The sequence below is a fragment of the Homalodisca vitripennis genome, chromosome 4 (genome assembly GCF_021130785.1).
Source record: "Homalodisca vitripennis isolate AUS2020 chromosome 4, UT_GWSS_2.1, whole genome shotgun sequence".
NCBI lineage: Eukaryota > Metazoa > Arthropoda > Insecta > Hemiptera > Cicadellidae > Homalodisca > Homalodisca vitripennis.
This window is the reverse complement of record NC_060210.1, coordinates 76,909,902-76,930,387: the sequence shown is the minus strand read 5'-3', so window position 1 is coordinate 76,930,387 and position 20,486 is coordinate 76,909,902. Positions and strand designations below refer to the sequence as shown.

At 32.4% G+C, this 20,486-nt stretch overlaps 1 protein-coding gene across 1 annotated transcript in view; it reads left to right on the top strand.

The window, feature by feature from the left end:
• Positions 1-19,401, top strand: part of LOC124359558 (transmembrane protein FAM155B) — a 72,454-nt gene extending 53,053 nt beyond the window's left edge. The window contains exons 2-3 of the mRNA XM_046812405.1: positions 12,125-12,308; positions 15,102-19,401. Coding sequence (XP_046668361.1) covers positions 12,125-12,308; positions 15,102-15,391 — 474 coding nt within the window. The 3' untranslated portion in view covers positions 15,392-19,401. The remainder of the gene's footprint in view (positions 1-12,124; positions 12,309-15,101) is intronic.
• Positions 19,402-20,486: the final 1,085 nt, after the last annotated feature.

Here is a 20,486-nt window from a genome sequence, read left to right as displayed (position 1 = left end):
GCTGCAAGCAATCTGTTGTACATGTGGTAATACTCGTAAATGGAAAGAATAAAGAATTCGTTGGGTTAAATAGCCATATAGGTACTCGTACAAGTAATATCTCCCCTTCCTTTCAATAGTTAGCTATCTTCAGCCCAGGATCCATTCCCAGGTATTCCAGGAGAGTAATGAGTCACAATGAAAGGGGTGGGAGAGTTGTGTGAGGGAGCAGTATCAAACATTGATGTAGGGACCCGATCAGCTAAGTGTCTCCACCTGTTAAACACATTAAGTAAGTTGCTATTAGATTTGTAATACAGTTGTTGTAAAGTTTCAAAATACTATTGTGTAATACTATTTCTATAACTCTAACTAGTGACTATATTAGTCTAAAATTTAAAGGTGCTACATGTAACAACGAGGATATAATAATAGCCATTTTAACTAATGGATAGCAAATGTAGGCCTTTATATTAATTTCTTGATACTGAATTAACCAAAATATTTTCTAGTTAAGAAAAATGCATTTATTCACAATTAGTAAATCATAAAGAAAGTGATAAATACAAATCAAAATAAATACACATTAATTCTACTGATGAGGTAATTAATAACTATTAATCTTACAATGATGCATGTCTCGGAGACTTCTTAACAATTTATTACAGCAACAATTATAATATATGTAGTAATGTACATGATAAAAGTATTGGTAAAATGGGTTAAATAAAATCTATAGAGTTGTGTGCTTTTTGCTTATCCTTCTGTTAAAAAAACCCACAGCAAAACAATTATGGATGATCGTGATTTTTTTTGTAATTAGTGCATCACATCTAAAACAAGGCAATATAAAGTTGCAAACACCTGTCTTGTGTTTTCAAATTTAGTCTAAATACAGTAACCAAGTACATGATTTTCTTAAAAATTTATTTGGAAATTTAACCAAATTGAAATCCTTCTATGTGTTACTTCACAATATGCATTACAAAAGTCTAATTACAATGTGGCCCATCTTAGTAATTGCCAGTAACACCTAGTGCAGCACTAGCGAATTCTATCGAATATCCTAGATTACTAAGCTTATTAACTCATGTATGTCCTAACCAAAAAATACATTAGGAGAATGTGTTCTAAAACAATTTTGATGTTAGTATTATACCACAGAAAATATATAGCAACTGGTCATATTTATTACCTTAGTGAGATGTCTGATTTGGATTGTCTGCACTTGTGCAACTGATAAGAAAATAAGAATACCTCTTCACCTAGACTAAACTATATTTTTATATTTTATAGTTTAGGTGTTTCTGATGTAAAGAGTTCATTGGAGCTTCTTCATCACCGACTTTTTTTATCTCTTCAGATGAACATGACTCAAGATTCCTGGAGTCAAGTCTGTGACAACATCAGATTCCAGACTACGAGGAAGGACTGGTGCATTGTTTAGTTGTAACCCTATCATGAGAACTGTTGGCTTTTAGGAGGTGCATTTGGTAGTAAGGATAATTAATAACCACTTTGAAAACAGAATCATTCTGAAATCATAGTTTGTACGATTCAATAGTATAGATCCATAATCATACCAGTAAAAAGTTTAAGAAATTATTACCACAGAGTAAATGTATTATAACTTTCTCTGGTTAAAATTATTTTAAACAACAAGGCTCAAAGTGCCCAATTTTACCACATGATCTCTAGTTACAATGTGTGCTTTGCAGTATCTAGATTCTCTTTGCATAGCTGTCACATCTTATGCATTGAATATGAGGATTTGAATGACCTTGTACAGATGTCATGATAGGTTTAGAAGACCTTACATGGATACATGAGGATAAGTCATTAAATTCAATAGATTAAATTTAAAGCGTGTTCAAGCCAGAGAGTTTTTGCATCATATTCAGTTTTTATAACTAAAAATGAAAAACTGACTTCTATGTTTTAAGAAAACGATTACTGAAATACTGTAAAATATTTTTACAAAAAAAACCTCTGACAATGTTTCTTTATTCACCACATAGAAAGTATAAGTACTGTGTGTATATACTTTCTCATAAGATACTCTAATAATTTGTTAATCTTTTATGTTTTGTGTTATTTTTAATTAATATTGTTCATATTTTATTTTCTTCCCTCAAAAAAACTAGCAATTTCTTTAAAAGACTGTTGATAGCAATGTTATATTACTCACACAGTAGGTTCCTTGGCAAGTAAACCTGTGCTATATGTAACATTTTAGCTCATTTTGGTGCATGAAACTTTTTGATGGATTTTTTTAACAGTCAGACTGTAATTTCATAGGTGTATATGACTCTAAATCCTCCAGTTACAAATCAACGTCCAGTCTTCCCTGTACAGTATTATAATTATTGTACAATAAATCTTTGATAAGTAATTTAAACTAAAACTATTAGTTTTATGACTATTTCAATAGCATAACTTAAAAGATGTATCAGCTAATAACTGTATTTAAAGCAAGCAAGACCACAGGTAAGGTCCTGCATGTACTTTACATCAAAGTACCATCAATGTAAATGAGGAGAGTAATTGAGTGCTGATCTTTTTTATAATAAAAAGTTTAATTATCATCCAATTTCTAAAGGGAACAAAAACTCTAAAAGGGAAAATGTACTCATACGATTCCATGTTCAAGGATGCTTCTTTTCCAAGTTCTTCAAGAAAGTGAAATATAAGGAAAGTTTTATTTTACTTGGAAAGTCCAGCCAAACAAAATGAAAGACTATTTATTGTTTTAGATGGATAATAATGTTTAAATAATATGATAGTAAGTTTCTTTTTACAATTACAGTATCCCTAGCTATCCTTAGCTTCTTAAGTTGGAATATTTCAACTGTTCAGATATTCAATCAATGTTATAAAAAAACTAACAATAACTTGTATACCTTGTTGCTCAAATTCAAGCAACAGTTTTATTTACTACAAAACCTTTTTATTATTTTGTCTGATCAAACTTTCTGTAAATGTTTAAGGTTTTTAATATAAAGTAAAATCTTTTAAGGACAGCATGTCAAAGAAGGAAAGGACGTAAAAACTAGAGCAATTGTCATGTAAATTTCTAATTGACCTATTGCATGATATTTATGAAAACAAATTTTATATGTTTATATGTTACTACAACTGTAATTTTTAATGTATCTTCAGGAATGTCTGCATGAATGTTCAGCAAGTAATGAGTGCTAATCAGATGGAAGGAGGCAGAACTATTCTATATGCCTTTTTGTTGCTACACAAGTATTCTACACACCTCTTTGTTACTACAAATTACTCTACACACCTTTTTGTTGCTACACAACTACTCTGCATGCCTTGTTTTACTATACTACTATTCTACACACCTTTTTGTTGCTACACAAGTACTCTACATGCCCTTTTGTTGTTACACAAGTACTCTGTACTCCTTGTTATTACTTAGATTTAAACCATATTTGCATATTTGTATTATGGAGCAAATGGCAACAAAGATAACCACGTAACATGATAGCCTTAGACCCCAACAATTCTGGATGCCCTTGCTATCCAGATTTGTATTCTTTATTGTTCATATTCTTGAGAACAGAACAAAAGTTATTTATGTTAACAGGGAATAACTATTTATGTTACAAGAAAAGTATAACAATCATTGTTTTAAATTCTTCACTCTATATGTTCATAAGTAGAGGCTATTTCCAAGAATATTTTCTCTTACTACAAAATACTAAAATATAAACAAGGCGAACCAAATCTTGGCTGGGTTGATAATTTAAGTCTTCTACAAGGCATCTTCTAGCTATGGGGCCAGTTGTCTACATAGCTGATGTTTATTATTTCTTGATGTGCCCAGGCATACAAAATCTGTTATGATTTTGTGTAAATCCCATTGTCTCTCTTAGTTACTTTTTTGACAACTGGTTTGTTATTCTCTTTTCTGTTGAACAAGAAGGCTTTCCAGATTTTAACATCCGGTTTAACCTTATACTGTAATACCAAACGTATCTAAGATGGGTTTAATAAAATGCAAAATATGCAACATTGATTGATTTACTCCTGCTTGTTTTCTTAATCAGTCTTATGATATATGTTCTTCAGCTAAGCTTTTTTACACAATTAATCAATCCATGTAAGATTCTTATCTGTCACCATTCCAAGTTACTTTGTGTTTTCTTCTATGTTCAGTTCAGATAGTCAACTTCTTTTTCCTAGATGCTATAAATATGCAGGATAATTTTCTCATTCACGTTCAAGTTCAATACCTAAATTATCAGCTTAAAGGCAATAAAGGTATTGATTTTTAGCTGATCATTTGATCAATTGTTGCTGTAATAACAGTATCACTTGCATATATGGCAGTATGTCGGCTTTCTATATTATATTGGTCTAGTAGAACATGTGTTAGCAACAAGAATAGGGTGGTGCTCAACACAGATCGCCATGTTACATATTTCTGAGCTGTGTTAATATTGATTGTGCTCACTTCAGAATGTAAGAAAGGAGGCATTTAACATCCACCATCTTTTGTCTGTTGGCTAGATACCTGTCAAGACAGGTTAGTGCTGTTTCATAGTCTCCAAAAGCAGAGAGCTATAATATCTCAATCAAGTAAGCAATGATATTTTAGGCAGTTGTAAGCCTAGTTTGTCTAGTAGAGGGATCACAAAAAATTCCTGTTCGAGTGCCAAAGTGAAAGATCGTTGGAGGCAGACAGGTCAAGAACTTTAACATATATTTTATTGCAAGACAATGAGGTTATGGGTATGTATACTAACCAGCAAGAACTGAAAGTTCTACTGTAACTAAGATAGTATTGTAGGTTTCTAAAAAACTATATCAGAAAAGCCATTGGCCTTGGTTTGGCCCCTATAACTTACTCATCCTACAGAGTGAACCATCTAGCCCAACCCAAGACTACTAGGGGAGACCAGTCTAAAATGACACACTTGGGTAAAATGACACACCACGTGATTTCCCACCGTGAGGGAAATTTTGAGCGGAAATACAAGTAATTTCAGTTTCAGCAGTTGGTACTCTGCCGTCTCCAGTGGTCTGAGCTGGCTGGTAGCTTCAGTTGGGTCACGGAGGCCATTGTCATTTGAGTTCCTGTGTTGTCTTTACCAAAAGTTTTTTTCTTTGATGTAATAAATATTATTTTTCTACATCAAGGTGAGTAGTAACTTATAAACTATTATTATTTTTGAAATCCTTGTAGTCTCAGGTACATGTTTGATTAACCAAACAACCTTAAAACCAATGTAATAATAATATAATTAAGATTATTTAAAATCACGTGGTTCAGGGTAAAATGACATATACTTAAATGGGCTAAAATGACATAGTATGTCATTTTACCCTGAATCACAGCCAATCTCTTTTACAATTTTATCTGTCGTAAAAACATTAAGAATTCTCTAACACTGCATAAAAGTTTAAAAAAACTTATCAATGTGCTTCGGTTATGTTCCAGATTACTTTCTAAAAGAAACATAAAAACCTTTTGTTTCTTTGTTTAATTTTTAAGTGCTTTGTTTCTCTCACACCCAAAGCCAGTCCATAAATAATGTGCTAATTATTTATTATAATTGAAAAAATATTATAACGTTCTATCTTTATTTAAAAAAGTAAATCACCCATTAATTGAAATTATCACGAATAAAGCAATCTGTTTTATTTTAAAGATTTTAAAAACGCTGTATTTAACAGCTTTTTAATTCGACAGTTATTAGATTTAAAAAATATAAATGTGTGAAATGATACATTTTGTCGTGCTCGAATATGACTAATTCTGTTGTTTTTTCCAGATGGGTAAATACAGAAGAAAAACAGATAGGCAGTCTTGGAGTGAGGAGTCTATGCTGCATTAAAAGCAGTTGAAGAAAAAACTATGGGATGGCTGAAAGCTGCCAAAACATTTGGAGTGCCTCAGGCTACTTTAAGAAGGAGGGCCGAAGGAGGTAAGAATAAGTTGTTCAAAGGAGCTCAAAAAGGACTTGGACGGTTTCAACCGACATTTGATACCGACACAGAAAAGGAGTTACTTGAACACATTAAGCTCTTGGAATCAAGGGGCTTTGGACTAACCCCTACTGAGGTCCGAAAGCTTGCCTTTCAACTTGCTAAAAAGAACGGAGTTGATCACAGATTCAACTGTGAAAATGAAGCAGCAGGATGGGATTGGCTTGCAGGGTTCCGGAAAAGAAATCCTGGCATTTCTTTAAGAAAACCAGAGAGTACTAGTTTTTCCCGTGCTTCAGGATTTAACAAGGAAAGTGTTGGTTCTTTTTTCAAAAATTATGAACATATGCTTAGTTCAAATAATTTTTCACCTAACAGAATATATAATCTTGATGAATCCGCACTATCCACAGTGCAAGAGTCACCGAAGGTTTTTGCGACAACTGGTAAGAAGCAAGTTGGAACAATCACTAGTGCAGAAAGAGGATCTCATGTTTCTGTTGTGTGTGCTATGAGTGCCACTAGCCATTACATTCCACCTGTTTTTGTTTTTGCACGGAAAAATTTTAAACATGAGTTTCTAGATGACGCACCCACTGGTTCTCTGGGGCTTGTCCAAAAAAAAGGCTGGATGACTGGGGAACTTTTTCTTAAAGTTCTTGAACATGTCGTAAAGCACACTCAGCCTTCAATCAATGAAAAAATATTGTTATTAGTTGATGGTCATGGGAGTCACAAAGATGTGACTGTCCTCGAGTTTGCCAAACGAAATGGAGTTGTTATGTTGTGCTTGCCTCCTCACTGCACTCACCGAATGCAACCTCTGGATGTAAGCTTTTTTGGCCCACTTAAGACGTTTTATAACAAGGAGGTTCATAAATGGATGCGGAATCACCCCGGAAGAGTTGTTACAGTGTATCAAATTTGCTCAATTTTTTCTGTAGCTTACGGAAAAGCTGCCACAGTAGTCAATGCTGTGAAAGGTTTCTTGCACACTGGAATGTATCCTTTAAACCCAGATATTTTTCCTGAACATTTGTTCGCTTTAAGTGAAACAACAAAAAGGCTTCGAGAAATAGAAAACGGTACGCCTAATGAAGAAACTCCTGTACAACACCCGAGCCGAGCCCATCATCAGTGCAAACAATTGCAGACTCTCCAGGTCCATCTACAAGCACTGGCAAAGTAGTAGGCCTAACTGTGGCTGATATCTCTCCACTGCCTCAAGCCTTAACTCCAATAAAAAAGCGCCAAAAGAAGAAACTTGAAGCACATTTGACCAGTTCTCCTTTTATCAAAGTGTTGAAAGAAACAAAAGTCCTCAGAGTGGCAAAAGAACAAAAGAAGAGCTTGAGAAACACAAAGAAGCGGTTACAATTTCAACCAGATGATGCGTTTGAAGAAGACCTATTCGACAACAGTGACGAAGAAGAGGACGAAGTTGCATTTATTGTAATGAACTGTATTCGAAGTCGAAATCCAGGGAACTTTGGCTGCAATGTTCGTCATGCAAACTTTGGGCTCATATGGATTGCACTGGCCTAGATAAAAAAACTAAAATGATTGTATGTGAACTTTGTGAAACTGTAACTAAAACATAATTTATGTCCAATAAAGAATTTGTTTTTCATTTTGGTTCAAAAAAGAGTGTTATGTCATTTTATCCTAGTATATTGTTAAAACGACATAGTTGCAAACAATTTTAAAATATTTAATTAAAAAAAATTTTGAAGATATTTTAAAATTAAAAACAGATGTATAGTTCAAAAAGATATATAAAATATGTTATTGCAAAGATCTTAGTAAAAACCTTTCAAAACAAAAATCTGTAGTGAAAAATCAAAATGGTATGTCATTTTAGACTGACCTCCCCTACTTCGTGAGCCTCCCTTCCCTCTCCATTCCTCATGAGAGTATTGGGTACGTACATTGCAACATTAGGTTGTGCTCTGATAGACTTTAGTATATATCTATTTAAAAATGGACTTAAAGCAATTTTTTAGTATGTGTGGAGCAAGAAACTGGGCAATGCCTGCTTTTAGTACATTTTTAGACCTAACTTAGACCCTTGCAGTTTTAAACCTAAAAATAAGTTTTAAAAAATAAGCAGAATAGAAAGAGAGTGTTTTTCCAATATTTCTAGTTTCGGGATGTAAATATTTTGAAGAAAGTTGTTTCCTTGTTTATTTTCGTTTAATGCTCATTATACAGTGTTAGCAAAGAAGTGATTGTGATTAACCACCAATATTTGGGGTCTTTCACCGCTCTACCATTCATCTTAAGTACCATTCCGTTTTTCTTTTTCATTTTTTCCTGTCTTTCTTGGTTTGAGACTTGCCATGATTATTTTAATAAATTGGTCTTTTACCCGGCTTATAAAAGTAGCATTTTGTCTTTACAAAGTTGTTTGAGTTTTGGTCTTGTTTATCTTTTTGCTGTTTCTGCTTTGTCCATCATCAGTCCAGTGAGCTACTTTTTTGGGGTTTGAATTGGAGATTTTTCGGTTATTTATGTTTATTTTTGTTGTGTTGCATGGTCTGAAATTTCTTATACAGAGTGGGGTCTGTAATGGTGAAAAGAGTTGTCAATGTAGAATCATGAGGATGGGAAATTATTTAAACTGTTACTCAGGAAATTAGGGTAATTTAGTGTTATGGTCATGATCTGGAGGGAAAATTCATTTTTTTTTTTTTTTAAACAAAGCTCATCCACATTTTGTTTTGCATACAAAAGTTGTGCTTTATGTAATTTATTTTTGATCTTGGCTGTCTAATTTAGAGCGGAACATGCAAAGTATGACCTCTCATACTGAACTAAATACATTTTTTAAACTTGAAAGCAATACTGAATATGTTCTCTTTCTCACTTTTTTTGGAAGAAAGTTTGGTTCTGCTAGAGAATGTTACGTTCATTTACTATTGGTCAACTGATAATTCAGTTTTATAACGATACTTTAGTTGGCTCTCCTGATCAACATTAAGAGTTTAAACAAAAATTAGTGTGGACTTTCTATGAAATAAAAAAAATGGTATTTCAGGAAGCACATTATGAGCTAAGAAGATAGAGCTCAACACCCAAAAACGGTTTTCAAATAACCACAACATGTACTTAGATAATGCATTTGAATATGGCATAGACCAATGGTAAGTACTTAACATGAAGTACTTTTAAGCAGGAGTGCAGAGCTACAAATCCAAAACTGTTTTTCATACAATTACTATTGTGTTAATGAATTCTGCAAAAGTTTATATAAACATATGTACCAAAAATATGAAAACCCAGGACTAGAACTTTTCTCATACTACAATGACTGTCTTCTAAATCTTATAAATGCATTTGTTATAGCCAAAATTAAAGTATTTATTATGTGAAACAAATAGATGAAGGTTTTTTATCATTTGATTGGGTTAACCATCATGGGTCAAAACTGTTTTCTACACAACTTGTCTGGATATCATACATGGATTTTATCAATTTATTATGGAGATGAGTTTTAATAATACAAAGAATACCACCAGATAACAGAGTATTCATATGCCAAAAGACTGATGGTGGAAGAGGTTGTGGCTGGTATTTGCCACAAGTCAATAACCAGTGACGCAGCCAGGAGGGATATTAGATGTTTCTCCATCCCAAAATCTGTGATTATATACCGGTATATATATATATCTTGGTCATGGTCATTAGCCACATTTGTATACTATTGTATTTCAATATAACAGCTGCTAATACTATTAAAGATCACAACTCCATTATTTATAAACCTAGAGAAAATATTAAGTATTTTGGATGCTTATACCATTTATTGAACTTTTTGTAACATACAGTTCTGTTGTATCTCAAACAGTTTTCGAGATATTGATCACATATAAATCCCATAAGAAATAAATTATTAATATTCTAGTTACAAGATTTAACTAAGTATTCTTCTTACTGAGATGGAAAGACTATTTATTTATTTATAAATAATTTTGTTTTACTTTCTGTCTAATAAACATTTCATATATATATTTATATATATATATATATATTATATATATATATATATATATATATATATAAAATTTATGATTACTAAGTTTTCATTTTTAGTAATTTTAACAAAAGTTTAGTTTGGCCTAAATCAGTTATTCAACTACAAATAAAAGTGTATTTTCCATTATGTTAGTTGTATTCAAAAAATGTGTTTAGTTTGTTGGGACCTCATGTTGCATTATTATAATAAATTAACTTTTATCTTGTAATTAGTGTTTTAAGTCTTTGGTTCTGTGATATATGATGGTTGGCAAGTACATTCTACTGGCAAACACTCAACAAGTTATAGTAATTTTATCAAGACTGTTGTTAAGAACGATAAACTGCTTACTGTATAAACATTGAGAACAATTATATGAGGGCAAATCAAATATTAACCAGGTTTTCTTTTAGAACATTTATTTGTAGAGTAAATTAATTTTGAACCCTTCTAATTCTACATAATCTCTTCTTTTATTTACATGTTTTTTCCCCCATTGAATCGGAATATTTATAATGCCATCATCAAATAATTAATCTGTAACTGATTGCATACAATCGTTTCCATTCCTTCACCATTGTCAGTCAAAGTGGTGACCTCAAAATTCTTTTTTAAGTGGCACAAACATGCTACACGGATGTTACATGGGACTGTATTTAGTCATGTTCAACTGTTCAAATGTTCTAATGAATTTGGTTTCTTGATTTAATGCAGCTGTTTTTGTGTGGCGAGTGTTGTCATGGAGCAGAATTGTATTTCAAATAGACATCTTGATGTCTTTACTGAAAGTACAGTTTCATAATCAAGGAATTGGCTGTTGTACAGAGCATTAATTGTATGCCGTTCACGGAGAAAATTAATGAGCAATTCTACAATCCCAAAAAATTATAGCAAGAACTTTTCCTGCAAAATACAGGTCTTGGCTCTTATATCATTTTTATATTGTGCATGGTTCTCATTTTACACTGACTCTCAGGCTTTTCAAACTTGTTTGTGCAAATTGTGGACTTGGATCCTTGAAAACGTTTCTTAAAATGTACTTAACCAACAAAAAATTTTGGCAGGTTTTACATCCTTCCGCAACAAAAATGTTATAATAATTCCTTGCACAACAGGCGTTTGGGCCTCTTTCTCAGATTTGGTCCTAATAACCCATCTGACTTGGTATGCTGAACTCCTAGCATATTGACTTCTCCCCCCCCCCCCCAAAATAGATGAAGACATTATGTCAAGCACTTCACCTATGGAGTTTTAAAAAGAAAAACCCCATTAATATTTTATTCATCCTTGTATTACTTTAAATTTAGAAATACAAGAGAGTTTCTTTAAAACATTTGTTTAAGAGTGTTTTTATATAATTGTATTTTCCTAAGGAAGATTTTTAACCAGTAAAGACCATAAATCCAGAAAACTTTTAACGAATTGATGATTTTTTTATCTTTGCCTGGATGATTTATTCAAGCATGTAAATGTTACTAAAGTAAAATTTGCTTTAAAACTGGTCTTTGTACACAACACTTTGTAAATCTTCCAATGGACAGCCCTTTCTTAAACTCACGGATATTCGATCCTCCTTCTGAAAGTTTAGTTAGGCTACGCAACTGCTGTACGTTCTAGCGTACACTACTATGCTTGCAGAAGCTGGGAGCTTGGAAACACCAGATGTTACTAGAGGACAGAGCTCCCAGGACCTAGAAGCATACAGAGACTGGGAGCTCCCTGAGACTGGGAAATAACAATTCTCATAAAGTTTCCAGACTTTTAGAAACTGAAAACTTTTGGAAGCTGCTATAGAACTAGAGCCAGTGAGCAGAGGTAGACTTCAGTAGATCTCACAGACCTGGTGAACAGTGGTAGCCCAAAATTTGAAATACCAAGCCAGAGGCCAGAGGCTTTAAGAGCATGGTTGGAGCCGTAGCTGGGTTATTTTCATTTATTTAGTTTTCATTGAATAATGAACTTAGTTTAAAAAATTAATATCATTGAGGGCACAATTGCTCATCCAAAACAAGATGGCTTTAAATGCAACTGTTTGAGGGTACTAATACTATTAAACTTTTACTCTTCTACTATTTACATCAATGTTCTCTGGTCACTTTTTTATACTGAATAGAACATAAACTTTAAAAACCAAGTACTTATCGTGTGGTTTTCCTATATTAATGATTAATTCGTTTGTGCTTGCAGGAAGCGTACCGGCAGTGGGTGTGTGCCTCCCTGGTGCCTCACTGGCTTCACGGTCGACATAGAGTGAAGCCTTGTCGAACCGTGTGCCAGAGGGTGGAACAGAAGTGTCCCTTCTTTCTGCCGAGCGACCGTGCCCCCTCCTACCCCACACAGTATGCGGGGGAGCCCACTTTCCTGTGCCTCGGTAAGGTTAGGCTACTATAGGAGTAAATTTATTTAATCATACTATCCTGAAATATTTTACCCATCAACGTTATATTAATTTATAAAACAAATTCAAAGACTTCAAATTTTTCCAATTTAATTTTCGCCCAAATTTAATAAAAATACTCTCAAGACCTTATGATCTTTTAAAATAAAGTTTCTAAATCTCCAACAATAATGTGGATAGCAAGCAGAATTTATTGCTGTTATATAATGAACTAATCATTAAATTTTAATACTTGATTTCTAAAATAACAAGTGATTAGGTAAAAAAAATGTATCCACACTTTTGGTCAAACGTTCATTTGTTTGACAATGGTTTTTACGTTAATCCTTATATTTTCATGTGTAATTAACTTTCTTAACTATTATGTATCACCAGTATATTTCAAGATTAAGGCCCAAATCAAACCTGTATTTATCCAACTTTACATCAAAAGGGATGTTCATGATATTTGATCTGGTAATTCATCTCTATATTTTATTGCCTGACTGAATTCTTCTTTTCTCCTTTTAAGATTTTTTCCAATTCAATAACAATGAAACTTCTGTAATTCTTAAGAGAATTACCCAGACTAAAATAAATAAGGTGGTATATATTAGAATGAATGTGATACTATACAACATTTTGCATATCTGATAGATTTTGTAATGTTTGAAAGGGATAATTAAAGATAAATAGTAATTGGTTACAAGAGCACAAAGTTTTACATGACATAAGGCTTTTCCATTTCTGCCCTTCAATTATAACACTACCTGAAGCCTCAATAAAGTTTTAAATTGAAAGAGAAATAATTGGCTCTTTTCGTAGTGTTGTTTAAAATGAAAATAGCTTATATAATCTTGCTTTTTAAACTTCATCACCTCAAATATTTGGCCTTCACGTATGTGAATTATACTATGTCTTAAATTGTACCCTGTTGGAGGAACACTGATTATTTTTGTTGCATACTATTGCATTAACATTTAAATGCTCACGTGAATTTGGTACCAATTAATTGAGAACCAGCTTATCACCCTCTTTTCACTGTATCACGAAACATGTACACTCTTCAGGACAGTCAGAATTAGTAGTAAGATGCATCCACCGCAATCACTATGATCTTTCTAGCTACAGTGTATATTGTAAAGACCTTCACTGCCACTGCGTCACTTAACTGTATCATGTACGCACTTTAGGACAGTCAGAATAGTAGTAAGATGCATCCACCGCAATCACTATGATCTTTCTAGCTACAGTGTATATTGTAAAGACCTTCACTGCCACTGCAACACTTCACTGTATCACATGTACGCACTTTAGGACAGTCAGAATAGTAGTAAGATGCATCCACCGCAATCACTATGATCTTTCTAGCTACAGTGTATATTGTAAAGACCTTCACTGCCACTGCAACACTTCACTGTATCACATGTACGCACTTTAGGACTGTCAGAATAGTAGTAAGATGCATCCACTACAATCACTATGATCTTTCTAGCTACAGTGTATATTGTAAAGACCTTCACTGCCACTGCGTCACTTAACTGTATCATGTACGCACTTTAGGACAGTCAGAATAGTAGTAAGATGCATCCACCGCAATCACTATGATCTTTCTAGCTACAGTGTATATTGTAAAGACCTTCACTGCCACTGCAACACTTCACTGTATCACATGTACGCACTTTAGGACAGTCAGAATAGTAGTAAGATGCATCCACCGCAATCACTATGATCTTTCTAGCTACAGTGTATATTGTAAAGACCTTCACTGCCACTGCGTCACTTAACTGTATCATGTACGCACTTTAGGACAGTCAGAATAGTAGTAAGATGCATCCACCGCAATCACTATGATCTTTCTAGCTACAGTGTATATTGTAAAGACCTTCACTGCCACTGCAACACTTCACTGTATCACATGTACGCACTTTAGGACTGTCAGAATAGTAGTAAGATGCATCCACTACAATCCCTGTGATATTTTTAGCTACAGTGTATATTGTAAATACCTTCACTGCCACCGTCACTAGACTGTATCATGACAATCATGTGTTCTGTTGCAAATTTGTACTATATTGCAACCAATCTGGCATTACACATCAAACTAGACATGATCCATCCTAACTGTGGAGGTTATGACATTTGGACTTTTCCTGAGATCAAAACAATCAAGTTCTCTCTCACCCACTACTTCTACCATGAGCAAATTGTTCTTCTGCAGGAAGCAGGATTGTTTAAATTAATCAATTGATTGTAAAGTAACTATAATCCATGTTTTATAAAAGAAAACTCACAATAATCCAATAATTTTTATATTTTCACACGAGGCCTTTCGACATCAAAGATGCCATCGTCCTGCACCTTTGTCAATCGTGGTGGCACCTGAAGATGTCATCTTTGATGTCAAAAGGCCTTGTGTGAAAATATAAAAATTATTGGATTATTGTGAGTTTTCTTTTATAAAATAATAGAAAATTGTTTTTTTCAAAAAGAAGAGCTCCTCCCTCAATATAATCCATGTGTTGAAAATACCATTTTCCATTCCTCAGTTGTACTAGCTGATAAAATAAAATCCTTAGTAATACCTAAGTTTATGCATGTTATGTCATTTGGGTTCATGTAAAATCATATAAACATTTCAAAAATACCATGGATTTGTGTCAGATATCTATAAAAGTAGTGCATATGTATTGGAAAAAATTATTTTGAGTATCATCTGAAGTTTGGTAATGGTTTTTCATTTTCATTGTTCAAGTAATTTTAAATTTTCTTTTACTGGTGTTATAGATCCTAATATCCCGGAGACGGGGGAACAGCTTCAACGGTCTACCTACTCGTCGTCCTGCTGTTTCTCACATTGTGGGACGAGTGAGTTGTGCGTGACGCCGGCCGAGTGCCTCCCCAATGCCAGTGGTTCGCGGGCAGAACATTGTGCCACCGGTGCGACATCGGTGCTCGCCCCCTGTGCCAGTGCCGCCCCTCGTGCCAGACTGAGTGTATTGCTCTTCGGTGTACTCCTTCTAGGCCATCTAATAGATCGACGATGTAGGAAAAGAACTAAAATCAGTTGGAAATAGTTTTTACTAGCAGGGAGACGAGGGAAGTGGCTGGACCGCTGTGTCAATGCCTTATTATGATAAATTGAAAATCGGTTTGCTTCCATACGACAGTTCAGCGCTCTTCGTCGCACATTTTTCAGGTTGACAAATGAAATGTTAAAAGTTTATTTTGTAATACTCACCTGTTGCACATCACCAAGTGGAAAAACACTGATAATCATGTAATTTAGAGGGTCTTCAGGACTCGCTGTGTTTAATTAATATAACTTTTTCATTTGGAACATTAAATCAAAATAAAGTATAAAATGTTATTCATAAAAATAAATATGTTCATGTACGAGTTTCATAATTGTTATTTTGCAGAAAAAATTACACTAACATCTAAACATGTAAAATATGTTCACAAATTTTAGTTTTCAATACTAATTGATTTAAAATCGAGAGCATTGTTTCATTATCATCGTTTTACAAGTTTGTACTCATACAAACTTATCAAAATAGTAAATACCTTTGCCTATGGTATAGTTTAAAACTTTAATTGTATACACAATTTTTTAAACCTAAAATTAGCTAACTGCAGATTACTGTACTTACATGTTTATATCATTCATTATAGTCAGTGAATTTTCTAAAGTACTCTATTGCTATGAATCTCAAGCCAAATTGTTTGCAACAAAAATTTATTTCTTGATTTTTAATGAAGAAAAAAAACCACATATAACATGAAAAAAACCATTTCAATTGATTCATTGATTGAAATATTTAATATCAAATGTTTCATGTATGGGCTTGAAATTAAATTGGGATGGCCAAATATCCAAGACAGAAGGATGTCATGCCTTGACAAAATTATTTGTTACGCATTGAAACAAATATTGTATATACATCGAAACAACGTAAAATTGATACAAAGCATTCATAAATTGTTTGATGGGAGATAATATTCTTCCATAGTGTAATATTTCCTCGGGTCTTGGTGAAGTAAAACAGGTTTAAATCCCACTTTGGGGAACTAGAACAATTGACTCCTAACTACTCGTGAAACTGAAATTGCACAAATCTACAATGACCGACGCATATCACTACAATACAGGTAGCCAAACAGTTGTAAGGGTAAAGCTTCTGTGTTAACCAGGTTTGTGATTCCATCTGATTCTATAACACCTTGATCACACCTGGTTTTGATTCTAGTTTCTCACGTGGTGAGTGTTCCTAACTAAGACTTGTCCTTTAGTTTACCCTTTTCGTTCTCTCTCTCAAGCACAGTGTACGAGTGGTCGATTTAGTTGTTGAAGTGCGACTAAGGATTAAACTTACAACTTCCCATCTACTCTCTGCCAGGAAAACCATTTCTTACAGATAAAAACTTATGACAATTGTTTAAAAAATTTGTAGTGCTCTGAGGTGGACATGGAGTGTTTAGAACAATTTTAATATTTAAACCAAGGGAATAAATAATAATTACTATTAAATTGTCGAGGGTTAATGAATAAAACAAGAAACAGCCCGAGAATAGATAGGGAACGCAATGAAATATGTGTCTGCTATTGTTTGTATATTGTATGATATTAGTTATATTTTATACAGATTGCGTTGATGTATGCAGCGTATCTAGCTCTGCTACCATTCACACATCAGAATTATATTTTACTTCGTGTTGGAAGGGTGAACTCAGCTTTAGCCAATTGCAGCAGTTAAGTCTTTGCAAATTTTGTACTTTTTATAAGAATAACAACTTGTTAGTAAAGATTTAATTTAAATAAAGTGGTGATTCCTACTGCTTTATCTTTAAGAAAATGGTTCAATGAAAAACTTAACGTTATTTCTTAACTCATATTATGTAATGAGATGTGAAAAATATCAAGTCTTTTGTCTGCTTATGTAAACTTTCCATATAAATTTTAAACTGTTTTAAACTTAGGTATATTATTTCTTAATAGATTATTTTAAAACATGTACAGCACATAGCTGAGATGCCCTTTCTTAATTCTAAAGTCTCAAAACATTTAGTTCTTATTGTATGGCTAGAAACAGATTTTATGAAGTGATCTTAATCTTTATTTGATTTTGACTCTTTGAAAATAGGAACAAAAATCTGTTAAGTTGAAAGTTTCTGAACCTCTGAGATAGTATTCTGGTGAGTCTTATGGATCTAGAACACTTTTTAGGGAAACAGAAGGAGGTTTTCATTTCCCTCCCTATATTTTTTTAGATTTAAAGTAACAAAATATGCAATGTTTTGATTTTAAAATGTCAAATTTTGATCAGTAAATTTTCAAAGAAAACAAAGAAATTTTAACAATGAGAATCAAAGATTAGTTAAAAGTAAAAGTTTTTTTATAATGTAGTGTTTTTAAAACCATTTAATATTCATAATATACTGTATAATGAAAATCTTTTCCATTTAAATATGCAAGTACAGACCTCATACAAACCTTTTTATTTTGTAGCACTGTATTGATCACAGTTGGCAAGAATTTATCTCTGTCTTGTCTACCCCATCGTCATGTATCGTCAATGACTGTTTGCCTGCCATAGGCAGACAATAGAGCATGCTCTCTACCTAAAAATAGTCAGAATTTTTAAGTTTCATAATTTTTTTCAATAAGATACTAAATATCCTATTGAAGTTGATCAAGCAATTAAGTTTTGTGGACCATCATCCCTTAAAACATTATATACACTGCTCATTTAAAGAAACAGTCAAAATGTTGCCTAAAAGCTATCTAAAAGACTGGAGAAGTTTTGAAGGTAAAACAAAAAATAAATGAAGTGTAAAAACCAAGAAGATCAAGATCCTAAAATTAGCGCAACCCCATAGGGCTCTGTATAGGATTATTGCCAGGAACTTTTTGTATGACTTCAATCTATGGTGATATCATTTTCTTCACTTCTTTCCTTGAAATATTTTTTCTTTCTACTCTTGACTGTGGAAATAAGACAGATGATTTTGACATCATATTCTAACCAGTAACATAAAAGGGGTTTAGTAATTCTAAAGTAACGTCCAGATATCTAAATAAACCCAGACTGGATGAACATAAAGTGATACAAGAGTTCAATCTTCAGGACATCAGAAGTGCCAGTACAAATTGATTTAAACTTTGAGTGTATTTAAGCCCTGTCCGGAAAACTTATTCATAAATAATATTTTATAAAATCATTTATTATTCAGTCACAGTAACTTAAAACTTTACTGAAAAATTACCCATACTTCACTAGCAAACCTGTGAAGATATTAAGATATAATACTCTATGAACGAAATAAGTTGCACCGGTACCACTCGTTTATAATTTAAAAGTACAAGTACTAATAGATATTTAACAACACTTCAAGTAATCAGTACACTGCACTACTATTCTGAAATTCCGTGATTTATAGTTATCAAACTAAAACCTTATCAACAGGTTATCTAATATATAAGAACCGCCCATACAATAATAGTAACCAATTATGAATGACACACTATGACTTGGCTGACAATGTAATGTGTTCAAAACTATTTCATACTATCAATTTTATTCTTTAAGTTTTTATGAAATTGTTTGCACAGAATCACAAAACAAACAGTTTTTTTCAGATTTTTTTTGTTTTCTATGAGTATTATTAAATGTCTTATGGATATCATTATTAAAATTATTGTTAGAACAACAGCAATATAACATTTTAGAATTAAAATTGGCTACCAAATGTTTTTGTTAATTAATTCCCATAGACTGACCTTGATTTTGGAGTGTTCTGATTAATTTGTAGTAAAGTGCAGATACAATACTGACAAAGAAGCTTCGTAATACAAATGTTTTTACTGTGAATCTGACAAGTTTATTGATATATGTTTCAGAAAAGTAAAGTTATTAAATACTTTATACAGTTGTTGAGGTAAAGATATGTGTTTTAGTATGAAAATATTCAGATCATTAATATGATGAATTCGAAAAACATATTTAAAATAATACATGCTTAGTTAATTAGTTAATATTTTAATGAATTCAATTATATTTTTATAAAATCAAATATTTTTCTACCATGTTCCCAAGTATTTTTATTAGATTAAATTTCATGAAGATCATTTTATTTTGATAAAATGTCCAATGCTAAATTTATCTTAAAATATAATACTGAAAAGACTCAACTGCTCAATAAGGCAAACGTAACTGAGTTATCCAGGTGTAGATTATTTTGATCAAACACCAAATATTTTGCAAGGTTTGGTTATGTTGGGACGTGTATTAGCAACGTATCCAATGGTAGATGTAACCGTACCTAGGCTAATTTAGTACAATATCCTCCACACGCACAATTAACTAGTACTGGGTCGGCACCCTCAGATGTTTGTGATATTACTGCTACCCTAAAAAAATTAATTTTTCTCGTATCACAGTACTACTTTTGTATGAAATTACGTAAAACACTCATAACACATTTTTAATTTCCTAAATTCTCAAGTCTAAATACCCTAATTTAAGTAAATACAATATTTTTACCAATTAGATAACAATGTTGTAAAATAATAGTATTTATACATTTTGATGATTGGTCAATTCATGTTTTTATTTTGATTTTATTAAATTGACAGGTTTGGACTTTTAAGAAGTTATTTAAAACTTTATCACTTAGTATAATTATTGTAAGAGTCAAATTAGGCAGTGCAAGTCGTCACTTTCAAAAAGGCTACAACCTAAAGATCATTTTTGCCAACAATAACAATAGAACAGATATGCAATTGATTTGCGGTCAAGAAGATTTTTCTATTTAAGTAGCTTTTTAAAAAGCTTTATATGAAAAACTTTTAAATTAAAACTAATTTATTCAAGAAATGATTCTAATTTTAAAGGTTTATTGCTAAAGCTAAAGTGTACAATATATACAAAAATAAAATTATGTAATAATGTATAGCTTGCTTGAGCTGTCAAATTATTACATATTTTTACTTTCAGTTGTACTACTTTCAAACTAATTGATTGAAAATTATTTGATTTTTTTATGATAACAACAACTTTATATTGTTTACAAATGAAAATCCTACAGCTGAACAAACAATCTGAATAACTTATTTGGTTTAATTTTATTTATTTTATTTATTTTCTAGAACTACAATAAAAAGCAAAAATA